The sequence below is a fragment of the Electrophorus electricus genome, chromosome 2 (assembly GCF_041902795.1).
Source record: "Electrophorus electricus isolate QZ-2024a chromosome 2, ASM4190279v1, whole genome shotgun sequence".
Lineage (NCBI taxonomy): Eukaryota > Metazoa > Chordata > Actinopteri > Gymnotiformes > Gymnotidae > Electrophorus > Electrophorus electricus.
In genome coordinates, this window is record NC_137498.1 from 36,579,012 (window position 1) to 36,591,734 (window position 12,723).

Below are 12,723 nucleotides of genomic sequence, written 5' to 3' on the forward strand. Positions count from 1 at the left end.
CGGCAGATTGAGGCGCAACAAGGTGAGAAGCTGGATGTTAGCATTCGGCATGCCCCACTCCGTCTGCCCGAGATGCTGCCCGGGACTGACTAGCCCTATCTACCCAATATTCCTTTCGGTTTTATCATAGTAACCTTATCACACTTCTTTAGGTCTAGATTATTGGGCTTTTGGTTCAGAATGGGGCCTATATTGACAGGATTTCAACTTCTTGCCACATTTTCTTACCTCAGTATGTGTTTTGGGACTTACTTATAAATGAACAGTAAACCTGATATGTTGTAACCATAATGAAATTAAATTATACAAATCGGATTGCTACACTAAACCCTAGCTAAACTTAATGACGCTTTTTTAATGGCCATCTTGTGCTCTTTCCCAGGAGCTGTTAGTAATTTTTAAGTTTCACACAGCATTACTGTTTTAAAGAGGGTAAAACCAGGAACAAACAGTCACACACACATACACACGCAAATGCGTGTTTAGAACTGTGACCTGGACACATCATGCTCAAACAGGTGGAAGTATGCATAGCTGGCCTCTGGTGCTCAAACTACCATACTCCCTATGAGATATTTTTCTGCACTCTAACAGACATTTACAGATATATTTTTAAACTTTCCTATTCACACAACAGTCCATTACCTCACTCTCATACATACACTCAAATATCACTGCTTTCAACATGAAATATTGATTTTTGTTTATGAATGACTACACAGCATTACAAAAATCCACCATATGGTTATTTGGTGATGAAATGTGCATGTAAAACTGTGGATTTACACCAATCAATTAAGAAAATGTCTCACAAATAAACCATGTTGCATAAATAATCATGAATTATAACTACGTGCTTATAATGGCAGAAATCTAAAGTAGCACAAAAGACATGACCTGCAATGATGTGCGTTTGACACTGTGTATTGGATCAATGTGTAATGAGGTATGATGTTGCATTCTGAATCAATATGCGATGATGTTTCTGCTCACAGAACTCAAAATTGCTGCTCTAAACTACATGGTCAATAAGTAGCAACAAGCAGATGTGGTTGATGGCAAATGATGATGAAGGTGGTGGCATGATCACAGGCATGTAGGTGAGGGACACACTCCATGCTATTAAAAAAATTGTGTTATGTCATACCAAACCTACGAGACACATGGAGGTGGTGATGAATGTCAAAAAACACAAGTGACAGGCAACACACATCATGCGGCACCCACTCTTGCTCTCACATTCACACATACGCATACAACAATCCGAACAATGTCTCATTAAAGCAGCACACATCAGAAGCAATCTTTTAATGCAAGCTCTTTGCCTTTGAAGCTCGCTATAGCAGCATTTTACACCATGGTCACTGCCACTTTGCCTTAAACCTCAAACTCTACCTTGCATTTCTCCTCCTTGGCAAGCTGTTCCTCCAACTGTTGCAGCTGGGCTGCAGAGCTGTCACACAGCTGGCTATAGGTAGCAGTCAGCTGGTCCAGCTGTGATGTCACTTGGGCACGCTCTTCAGGGGCCAGTCTAAAGATCAAGGAGCTGTGTCATTATGCAATCGTGTGCATGAGACTGGTGGGCTATCCTAACAAAATCATCCAGTAGAAACAAAAATCGCCAGGTGAAAAACACTTAGACGCAAGATGCATGCTGTAGCCATATCAGCGTCTGAAAATACACCACACTCACTTGCTGGCCTGTTTAGAGAGCAGGAAGACTTGTGTGCTCCTGATAGCTTCAGCAACAACTTCTTTTTTAGCAGTCAATTGCTCACTGATTGCCTGAAGAAACAGTAGAAGAAAAGCATGATCTTATCAAGTCTATTACCAGTACATACTGACACTGATGCTGCTTCCACCACTTGTACAGAAACGACTCCCTTCCATGCTGTAGGCGGCAGATGCAGTCCTACCTGCTGTGCAGTGAGGGATGACATGGCAGGTCCTTCAGCCCTCTGCTGGAGGTCTTTAACCCAACCGAGCAGCTCTGAAACCTGGCCTGCCCGGGCTTGCTTCTCCTCCTCAATTTGCTTCTGCAAGTAGAAAAAGTATATTTACCACTTATTCAACAGGACAAGCAACATATTTTATACAGCTGGTGTGACACTAAACCATACCTCTTCCTCTTCGAGTCTCCGCAATGCATCACTGATATACTTGATGTGCTGTGTCGTCAAGGTCACTAGAGCCGTGTAGCGTGTGCGCAGGTCCATGAACTGGAAGAGCAGAAAGGCTCATGATGATTCTAGGCCCCTTCAAACCACTGTGTGAACAGAAGTCCACAGGACATGCCAGCTGGACTCCTTCACACTTCCCCTCTCCTCATTTACCTCTTGTGTTATGGCATCCGATGAGGAATGTATCCTCCTTCGTTTCACTGGAGACTTCTGGGTCGATTCCACAAAAGCTCTAAATGTCATGAGCTGCAGTTCATAGTCCTAATGCACAAACAGAGACATTGTGTTTTGTATACTAGAGAAAAATATTTGAGAGCTTAAATGGAGACACTCTTCCAGTGAAATATTCCCCAGGTGTGCTGTCCAGTGACCAGTAGCTGATTGAATCAGCTCTAGGTAGAGCACCTAACCTTGACAGCAGTGCAGTAGTGTTTGGAGTGTGTCTGGCACTCATCCAGTTTGACTTGGTTCTGCTCAATTTCGGCCACCAGAGCCTGCAAGAGGAACAGTTCAGAGAAGAGACTTACAACAGTTCTTGTTTTAACATGGTACACAGGGTGGCAGCATGTATGAAAGTTGGGCTGCACCGTCTGCTGGGCGAGTTGCTCTGACAGCACTCTACTGTCTGTCTGCTCGGGCTGGGTATTCTCCTGTTTCTCTGTGGTCTCTTCGATCCAGCAGATGAGGGCAGAGTGGCCGTCACGGTACTGGTGCAGCACTGAGCCCAGCACCTCCAGATCAGCTTGCCTGCACAGAACTGGTTGTTACTGACCAAACACTTTAATGCATTGATATTAACCCTTGGTGGTCAAGGCACGTGACGGTGCATTTTTTCCCAACATTTTGTGATGTTTTCATTGATATCTTTGCTCAAAGTTTTTTTTTTCCAGCAGAATTAAGGACTTATGGTATTACTATTGATTTTAAAATAAGTGAAACAAAGATTAATAAAAACATCTGTTTGTGAAAGTCAAACGTTCTGTTCTGTTACCTCCTGCCCCCACCCCAGACTCTTAAACCCCTTGTGTCCTCAAAAGGCTCACCGTGTCTCTATCTGTCTCCGCACTCCGTGCCACCTCTCTGTGAGCTGCTGCGCTTTCTCCTGGTAGCGCTCCAACTCTGGGCTGCGATCTGGGTGCAGTTGGCTGAGCTGCGTGCCCACTTCCCGTGCCCTCTGCATCTCTGAGCTCAGAGCCTGGAAGACGTGATCCTGCTGATCCAACTCTGAGTGCCACTTCTGTAAAAACAGGTGAGTGGAGAGGTGGTCAGAATATGGACGGAGAGATGAAGGAGGAGTGCTCCTGTGCAGTATGCCGTTGGGACTCACCCTCAGCTGCTCCCTCAAGGCCTGGATGGCAGCAGTGTCAGCAGGAACAATGTCCTCCTCACTCAGACGGCTCTCATACTTCTTCACCTGGCTCTCAGCAGCCTGCAAGCTTCTCATCAGAAGGTCAACTGTCTTCAGCCTGAGAGGAGCAAGGCAGGCAACTGCTTAATGGACATGAAATGAGTTACTGAGAGCGCGTTTGTGCGCTTGTACTGACTTGTGCAGGTAGACCGTGGACAGGGAGTTGAGTCTCTCTGCTTGCTCCACTGCCAGATTGAGTTCGGAGCGGAGAGTAGGCACACTGGAGGAGGTGGGTTTTTCCTCAAAGAAATTCACACAGCGACGTGACACGTCGCCAAGGTTGGACTGAAGACCTTTCAGGTCCTGCTGCAGCTTCTGCACAACAAGATCATCAACAACAACTACACAGGGCTGTCAATCATGTCAGTGTTTATCTACAACACACTGCTAGTCGAGGTCTAATTAAACTGGTGAAGGATAGCATCAATGACATGTCTAATTTGGTAATGCACCAAAAATAAATGACTAATGGCACCAAAAGACTTTGTGTAAAGTATGAAAAGAAGAGATCAACACAGTATAGTTTTTTTAACCAGGAGGGGGAGCTGTTCAACCAGTTTTGGGTTACCTCTTGTTCTGCTATATGAACAGCGGTGTCTGCACCATCTCCTGACAGACCACTGGGGGGTGGACTCCGCATGCCTTTCATCAGCCTCTGTTCCGCCCCCTGCAGGTGGGACTTGATGCTTTGCAGTTCCGAGAGGTAGGAGCGAAACAACGACTCATCCTTCTCCACTGAGAGAGTGAGATAGAGAGTGTTCGGTGTGCATGTGTGTGTGTGGGACATTGTGCAAATGGCACTTTCTAGATCCATTCTGTTTTAAGCAGTTATCAACAAGCATGCAACATGTGGTCTCTGCATCTACCTGTCTCCATAGAGACCAGTAATGCTTGGCAGTGCTGGTGGCTACTCTCAGCCTCCCGCTCAAGTTCACGCCTCTCAGTTGGCGTGAAGAGGTCACTCTCACGACTGTCTGCTAGGAAGTCAGCCAGGTGGGCATCCAGGTGGTCAAGGGCCTGCTTCCTCTCAGATGGAGACTGGGAACGCACCTGCACACACATACAAACACACAAAAATACACACAAACATGAGTCAGGGAACTCCTCTGGGGGGCTACAGGACAGCCTTAGGTGAAAAAGTTGTTGTTTAATGTAGTGACCGTGTCCAGGGTCCAGGAGGAGATGTAGCTGATGTCTTTCTGTAGGTAGTGCCAGGAAACCACACTCTTCATATTCATATGCAGCTGGTGCCATAGAAACATCACGTTCTGATACAGCTGCTCCATTCTGAAGACAAGGAGATGCGATAAACATTTCACTAGCAAAACAGGGCCAAGTGTTTCACCGAGTCACTTAGAGAGCCCTTTACTTAGGAAGTCCTGCAGCCAACAATTTATGAACACTTTGCTACCATTTCTCAGCACCCTGATTATGCTGAGCACACAGCACCAACAGCCTTAGATAATGTCCACACAGTAAACACACAGGGTATCACAGCAAGACCCTGGAATCAGACATTGAGTTCAGTTTCCATACGGCTTTGGTGCCAGTGACCACGGGCATACCTGCTGGCGGTGTCCATAGCCTCCTGGTTGGGGGGTGGGATGGTGAAGCACACCGACGGCACCATGGCCTCATTCCCCGTGGGACTGATGATCTTCCACTTGGTCCTCTGAGAATTATCCTCCAACACACACTCCTCCCCTTTACTGAGTGTGATCTGAGAGAGCGAGAGAGAGCGAGAGAGAGAGAGAGAGAGAGAGAGAGATCAAGAGAGAAATAGATGGGGAAAAGCAGCAAGAGGGAAGTGGCAGCAGGTAAGGGATTGAAAAACAAAGCAAAATGAAAAAATGTGGATTAAAAAGTAAAAACAGTGTTAACCAAATTATGAGAAATAAAATGTTAATGCTAATGGAGATCAAACTTAAAGTATGATGTATTAAGGCAGATTTTCTTATGCCTCTCTGGAACTGTTACATATTTGAACATTTAATCCTATAGAACAAGATCAAATTTATTTGAAGACCATCATTTGAAGGCATAATTTAACCTAGCTTGGTTCTAAGGAGGATATGACCTAATGTTACTCTTAAAATGATGTAAGGGAATTTGTAGCCCACAAATCAGAAGCGGGATAAGTGTGTTCATAGCCTGGTGCCCCAGCCACCCTATCACACTGCCCCCTGCACACAGAGCAGATACGGGCCCGCAACCTGGCAGTATGGAGCAAGAATCAGTGCTGCTGGCTCGGAGAGCTACCATCTGTCCATGAGCAGATCCACCACTCATGGCTCACTGAAACAGCACAGTGCTACAACACTCAATTCACTCCTACTTTATAACCAGTGTCCTACAATTTGCATGCTAAGGGAAAGTTGGGTAACATTTTACATCAAGAATGTATGCATAACACATTCATAAAATCTTAATATTATTATACTTTATATTACATGTTTATATTACAGGAATATGGAGTGCTTTTATGGAAAGGGATTTTTCAATGTAACAGTCCACATATATTTACTATAAAAAAAAAATGTGGATGTGGATGTGGATGTGTAAAATTAAATGCTATTAAAGCTAGTACACTCCCACTGAAATGCTTAGAAACTGAAATACCACAAGGGACTTGAATTCTCAGTTTCCTCAAACTGAAATCAAAGAACATATTACTGTAATATAAAACACGAATAGCTCATGGCTGCTGATATGAACTTTCATGAGTGTTTTGTGTAAAAAAATTATGCAAGAAGTTACAAATGTGATAATTAAACACCCTTCACATAACATGACACAGAAAGATTCATAATCATTAGGCTGTAACCACGACTATGACCACGTCATAAATATGGCACACGTCGCGCTAACCGGCTGAGGCGTTTTAGCGGGGCTGGTGGTGAGAATGAAGCAGAGATTTAGGTAGCATTGTGCTGCTGTATTTGAACTGAGTGTGCAGAGCCAGGTCAAAGAGCAGAGGGCAGAGGTGAAGCGTGTTAAGCGGCAGTACCTGAGCGTTGGCCTTGCCAGCCCCGCAGACACACAAGAGGAAAAGGAGGACGAGAGGGAGGAGAAAGCACACGGGTAAAACAGGAGGGAAGGGAGAAAGAGAAAAGAGAAATGGGAGGAGGGGGGGAAAAATGATTATTTTTGGGCATTGTTAAGACCCTGCCTGACTGTGATAAACGTCATTATGGTGCAAAAACTGATGAGCAGCACTATCGCTGGCAGCAGCACATTGGAATATTTATGGCTGATGTCATCTCATCTCACGCAGGAGATGGCATGCAGGTTCATATCATACACACGGTCCGTACAGTATGAGTATGCCTGCCTGCCTAATGTGGGTGGGGCTTATGCCACAGCAGGCGTGATCACTGCTGTGACTGCACCTCTATCTGCCCACACTGCTCTGCTCCTGGCTCAGTGAGCGCGCACACACACACACACACACACACACACACACACACACACACACACACACACGCACAGTTGCATACACATGCAGGTGCATGCAGAAATGCACACACACAAATACACACTCCACCAGTGCTGCTCTAGTGAAAATAGCTGTACAGAGGGCAGGCAGCATGTCTGCAGACATCCCTGCAAGCTGCATGTTGACAGTCAAAGGTGTCATTTATTTAGGTTTCTTTCAAAGCACCTGTAGCATGACAGCTGACAGCAATGAAGAACATTTCCACATGCTCCACCTTCTGGAAGGCCACGTCAACATGGTGATGTTCCTACTTTATACCTAGAGTGCTAGATGTTGTAGAGCACTAAAGATGGTGTAACTGTTACAAGATGGCCGCAGCCTTCCAGATTCACTCCAGATAAACTCAATCCCAGGTCCCCTAGGCTTTGAGGCATATCCTGTGTTTGGGGCACTTCAGTGGTGCCTTGATTTAAGACAGCCAATGAGAGTTGAGCAGGGTGTGAGCAGTGCAGGATGGGAATGTACAAGAGATGGTAGACTACCAGTCCTTTTATCCCACATATCTTATCTTAGCAATTGCTAAAGACTCAAAAAAACAGACCATGAATCAGTTCTTAAGGATGTAAAAGAGCAAGATGGGTGAGGAGAGGCAGGTGGGTGTTGGCAGGAGTGCATCACTGATCTTGGCCATACCTCTATTTGTCTATAGTCACAGATGGCACGGATGGGCATGGTTGTACCCAGAATGCAGTCTGCACTTCGTGGGTGGATCTGGACCACTGTCTTGGCCCGCCCTACAAGGCTGGCCACCGAACTGCGGTACCCAATCAGCTGCTCTTTCTCCTCCTGTTAGAAACAGAGAAAGTTTGTCAGTGACTGCATAAACTGTGTGACATGACAAAGAAAGATCAATTGTAATGGTTACTGTATAGTCGGAATATGGATATAATCATTAGATTAACTCTGCTCTCTCTTTCTAATTTATAGCCAATATGTCTAATCCCTGAATAAAGTAAACTGCAACAGTAATGTTATACTATACATCATTACATCACCAACAGCTACAAAAAATCTACATGACAAACTCCTTTATGTTTAATCTTAAGACCCTACCCATAAAACAAATTGATATAAATATGCATTACACAAATTTAATATAATTATTCTTATCCACACAATCATGAGAAGTTGAACTGATTATTTTTACAAGACACTAGAATAATGGCTGTCTCCTCTATCTACTTCAAACTAAGATATTGAGAAATCATTGTAGTGAGCATTCCATGTCCTAACATTATCACAGGATTTGGTCTCAGCCATTAGACCCTCAGCTAGGCAGTAGTAAATAATGAGCAGCACAGGAGCATTCCTCTGGCCTTGATGAGATGGCAGGCCTCATTAGGGACACGTTAAAGTGCTGGCAGAGAGAAGCAGAGGTAGACAGAGGAAGTGCTAATAGCACTGCACTCTAGTCTTGAATTCCTTGCGTGGTTTTAAGAGTCCTGGGGCATTAGCGTATGTCTAGACCTAGGACCGCAGAGCACTGAGTGAAAAATTGGGCTGGTTTAGTCGATCAGTTCGGGGAAGTGAATGTGTTATTTTTTTCCAACAGCAAATTAAAGACAGCTGTGCAGAGGCACACGCTGAGCACATATTTAGTCTCACCCACCAGTGCTGACAACTCAAATCTCCCAGTGGCTAAACAGCCTGCCTTTCACTCTACATGCAAACCCCAATACTCACATCTTCCCCCTAAAACCATGCCAGTAGCTACCCAAATGTAAAACCAGTCAAAACCTCTCACGATGTGGACTGTCAAAATGACTCTTAGCCTGTTCACGTAGTCTTTTTAGCTCAGTAACATTATTTAAATTGTAAATGCAGAGTCAGGAATATCCTTCTCCATCTGTATCTCCACTGTACTAAAAGGGCCCAAAGTCCACTGCTGCAGAACTACCAGGAGCCTCCAGGCCCACTTCTTGGTCTCTCCCTCATATATGGCAGCCCTCTGCTAGGGTGCACGCTTTGCTGCCAAGCGCTAGGCCCTGGAGCCCAGGCCCTCGCCCAGAAGAGCCCTTACCATGGAATCTTGCAGCAGGTCCTCCAGTTTACCCAGCCTGCTGCCCCTGTCACATGTGTATTGCCGTTTGATGGTGTCTTGAAGCTGCCGCAAGTACGTCTCGCACTCTCGCAGGTCACTCGTGAACTGTGAGCAGAGGGTACAGCAGTACAATGAAGATCACAACCGAACATCATCTAGACAGGTACAAAAAAATAAAACACTTGGAGACTCATTACCTGAAAGAAGGCAGTGTTGTCCTTTAGGTGTTGTTCTACACACACACACAGCTGCTTCACCCATTGCCACTGTGTCTGTAAGGCAGCACTGTAGGCCTGCAGTGGTCACAGGTAACACAGTTAACATCAAGGCTATCCATACCACTGACTTATGAAAACAGAGAGCTGAGGTAAGTAATAACAAAATACATTCCTATTAATTGGCAGTGGTCTACCATACACATCAGGGACAACAGTGATGAAAATTAAACAACAGACTAGAATATATTTATAATATTTTTCTTAAGAAAGACATTTTTTAAAGTTTTCTTTGTCACAAGGAATTCACGAGAAATAAATGATACAAGGTATGATATTTTTCTTCTGTCTATGCTGGAATAAGTCTAATCAGGTTTTAAGCAGTCATACATTATGATCAACAGTTCACCTCTACTGTCTGCTTGGCTGGATGGTTGTCCTGACAAAGCTGATCAGCAGTTTCCTGTAGGGAGCACATCACTTCTTGTTTTTCCTCCAACTCTGACTTCATTTCCTGTTAAAAAAATCATAAGACAAAAGAAGGAAAAATCACTACTGTAGCAAATCAAACTACCAAACTACTTATCAAAATCAGTAGGAAAATTTGATAAAATTGATCTTTTAGACAGCTGATTACTTGATAACATGCTGGTTTATTTAACATGAAGAGAGAGAGAATTACATTAAAGGCTGTAATAAATAAATAAATAAATAAATAAATAAATAAATAAATAAATAAATAAATAAATAAATAAATAAATAAATAAAATCAGGCACAATTAAGGTGTTAAAATGTGGGGGAAAAACCAGGACTCAGAGTACTGGAATTAAGGACAACTATATAGAACTGGGTCATGATATACTTCTAGAATGTTCTTTTGGTTTCTTCTGTGCTTTGAGCATCACTCACAGAGTACTGCTCTCTTTTAGCAGCCATGTTGGTGTTATTGTCGCTCCAGTCGAAGGCCAGCTCCTCCTCCTCCTTCTCGTTGAGCCAGATCAGCTCCTCAGTGCAGTGTGACACAAATGCTCGCAGGCTTTCCAGGCAACGCAGTCGCCATGACGAATGTTCCTGCGGCAACATAAACCATTCACAAACACTGGCCCCACAACACATGCTTTTAATCAGTAAATCTGATGACCTCAGCCTCCTACAATCATATAACACACACACATACACACACACACACATACAGACACACACATACAGACCTCTTCCTCCTCCCCTGACCTTTCTCCACCCTCTAGAGAACTAAGTTAAGGAGAGGAGTGTAGAGAGTGTGCGCATGTGTGTGTGCGCATGTGTGTGTACGCGCCATGAGCAGGTGCCATGCACAGTCAAGCCTGTCATATGCAGGCTCTCTTCTCTTCCTCTTTGTCATAAGGAAAATTCAGCCATGCCCTGATGAGAGGCTCTTGAACATTGCAGTGACACACACACACACCCCACCCAAGGTTTATTAAATGAGGGCACACTTACCAATAGTCTGCAGTACCGGTTTTCCAGCTTGGCCAGCGTTTCGGAATAACTGCTTCGGAAACTGGGAGAGATGCTTGCCTGGGAGAAGAGAGGACAGACAAGCACATGAGTGCTCAGTGTGTGCAGGAATTTAAGAGGGGTGTGTGTGGGTACGTGTGTGTGGCTAGTAGTACCTCATAGCTGCGTGCATCTTTCAGATTGTGCAGCAGTTCCTCCACAGCAGTGTGGATGGACAGGTGATCTTGCAGGTGCTGTTCTACAGTGGGCAGGTCTGAGCCCCAGTCGGCCCGCTCCAGCAGCTCCTAACACACACACACACACACACACACACACACACACACACACACACACACACACACACACACACACACACACACACACACACACACACACACACACACACACACACACACACAATTCAAGATCACATCAACATGAGTCTACCACATCCCCCTGTAATGCCTTTAAAAATTTCACCTAAATACATGATTCTCTGAATGTCTCTCCATTTCTTTTTTGCTCACCTGTGTCTTCTCGACCCATCCCAGGAGCTCGTAGAGGAAACGTAAGCTCCCCTCGTCCTCAGATGATGAGACAGCCACGAGCTCTGCACGGGTCATGGGACGTCTGAGCAGGGCCACCCCGCTGGACTCGGCCCCCGGTACAGTGAACGTGCTCTTATTGCCTGGTGGCATCCTCTGAGCTGTCGGAGCAACCTGCAGTGGCCCCGATGAGAAGTGGCCCTTCCTGTACACACTGGCACACTGCAGCCGCAGGGAGACCAGCTCCTCCTGCAGACATGTAACCCTGCAGAGGAGGATGAGACCAACATAGCACACATTCACAAACATGTCCAATGGGAAGAGCAGTGAAATCAGCCTCTTCCCCGATAAAGCACCGACTTCATATACCCTTTATATCTGACAAAAAGCTTCTCAAGTGGAACAACTAGCATTCTCTTTCATGCTCTGTCCTCATCTTTGTCCTGCTCTGACCAGCAGTGATGTTTCTATCTGACCCACCTGAGGGCGAGCTGCTCTACTTGGTAGTACTTCTTGTCTCGCAGGACTTGGAGGTCCTGGTGCAGCAGCTGGAGCAGAGCTTCACAGTCCTGCAGGTACACGGCCAGCTCCTGCTCACAGCACGCTGGCTCGCCACCCTCCAGACGGGACATGTCCTGTGTGTGCACACACACAAATGCAAGCACGCACGCACGCAAACACACATTCTGGATTACTGCAAGTAAGTGATTGCAGGAGAGGCAAGTGGCTAAGTCATGAGCAGATGAGTCATTGCAATAGGGGGTTTCTCCCTAGTCATGCAGTTCTACTCACCGCCTGCAGTGTGTTCTTGGCCAGTGTCAGTTTTTCTTCACAGTCCACAGCCATGTTCTGGATCTTGTTGGCCATCAGCAGGAGCAGCTCCAGTCTAAAAGGCAAACAAAGACAGCAAGTCTGTTTGTGCACTTTAAGGCTATATGCCTTAGTTCTCTGCACGTGTGTGGTGATCTCCCACTTTACCTCTCTACAGCAGGACGGAGGGCCTTCTCTCGGTCCAGCATCTCCAGGATCAGTTTACCCCACTCCTCCTCCAGGTCGTTAGGGTGCAGTCCCTGGGGCAGCTTGATGCGCCCAAACTCTATCCAGACCTGGAGGGATCGCAGAAACAAACGTACGCAAGCAGACAAAAAAAATTCAGAAGTTATCTGACATCTGAAGATGATAACAGAGCACCAACATATCCAGTTAACATATACAGTGCAAACAGCAATGTGAACTGCATTCAGCAGCCCAATCAAGGTCAGCTTGCAGTTCTTCCATTGCCTTCCTCTCTGCTTTTATGCTTTTCCCCCTCTCATCCTGACCACCATATACCCCCCACCTCCACTTCCAGCTTGTACACC

General features: G+C 45.5%; 1 protein-coding gene across 18 annotated transcripts in view; it reads right to left on the reverse strand.

The window, feature by feature from the left end:
• Positions 1–12,723, reverse strand: part of macf1a (microtubule actin crosslinking factor 1a) — a 132,409-nt gene that overhangs the window by 58,847 nt on the left and 60,839 nt on the right. For all 18 annotated transcript variants that reach the window (XM_081701855.1, XM_081701850.1, XM_081701820.1 and 15 more), the window contains 25 exons: positions 12,341–12,468; positions 12,155–12,248; positions 11,843–11,997; positions 11,345–11,627; positions 10,994–11,122; positions 10,821–10,898; positions 10,251–10,412; positions 9,750–9,854; positions 9,323–9,418; positions 9,105–9,230; positions 7,718–7,870; positions 5,154–5,308; positions 4,749–4,875; positions 4,455–4,638; positions 4,157–4,323; positions 3,725–3,903; positions 3,508–3,646; positions 3,224–3,417; positions 2,768–2,927; positions 2,591–2,674; positions 2,334–2,441; positions 2,121–2,219; positions 1,917–2,036; positions 1,694–1,785; positions 1,396–1,531 (listed from right to left, as the gene is read on the reverse strand). In XM_081701855.1, the coding sequence (XP_081557981.1) occupies positions 1,396–1,531; positions 1,694–1,785; positions 1,917–2,036; positions 2,121–2,219; positions 2,334–2,441; positions 2,591–2,674; positions 2,768–2,927; positions 3,224–3,417; positions 3,508–3,646; positions 3,725–3,903; positions 4,157–4,323; positions 4,455–4,638; positions 4,749–4,875; positions 5,154–5,308; positions 7,718–7,870; positions 9,105–9,230; positions 9,323–9,418; positions 9,750–9,854; positions 10,251–10,412; positions 10,821–10,898; positions 10,994–11,122; positions 11,345–11,627; positions 11,843–11,997; positions 12,155–12,248; positions 12,341–12,468 (3,453 nt within the window). The remainder of the gene's footprint in view (positions 1–1,395; positions 1,532–1,693; positions 1,786–1,916; positions 2,037–2,120; positions 2,220–2,333; positions 2,442–2,590; positions 2,675–2,767; positions 2,928–3,223; positions 3,418–3,507; positions 3,647–3,724; positions 3,904–4,156; positions 4,324–4,454; positions 4,639–4,748; positions 4,876–5,153; positions 5,309–7,717; positions 7,871–9,104; positions 9,231–9,322; positions 9,419–9,749; positions 9,855–10,250; positions 10,413–10,820; positions 10,899–10,993; positions 11,123–11,344; positions 11,628–11,842; positions 11,998–12,154; positions 12,249–12,340; positions 12,469–12,723) is intronic.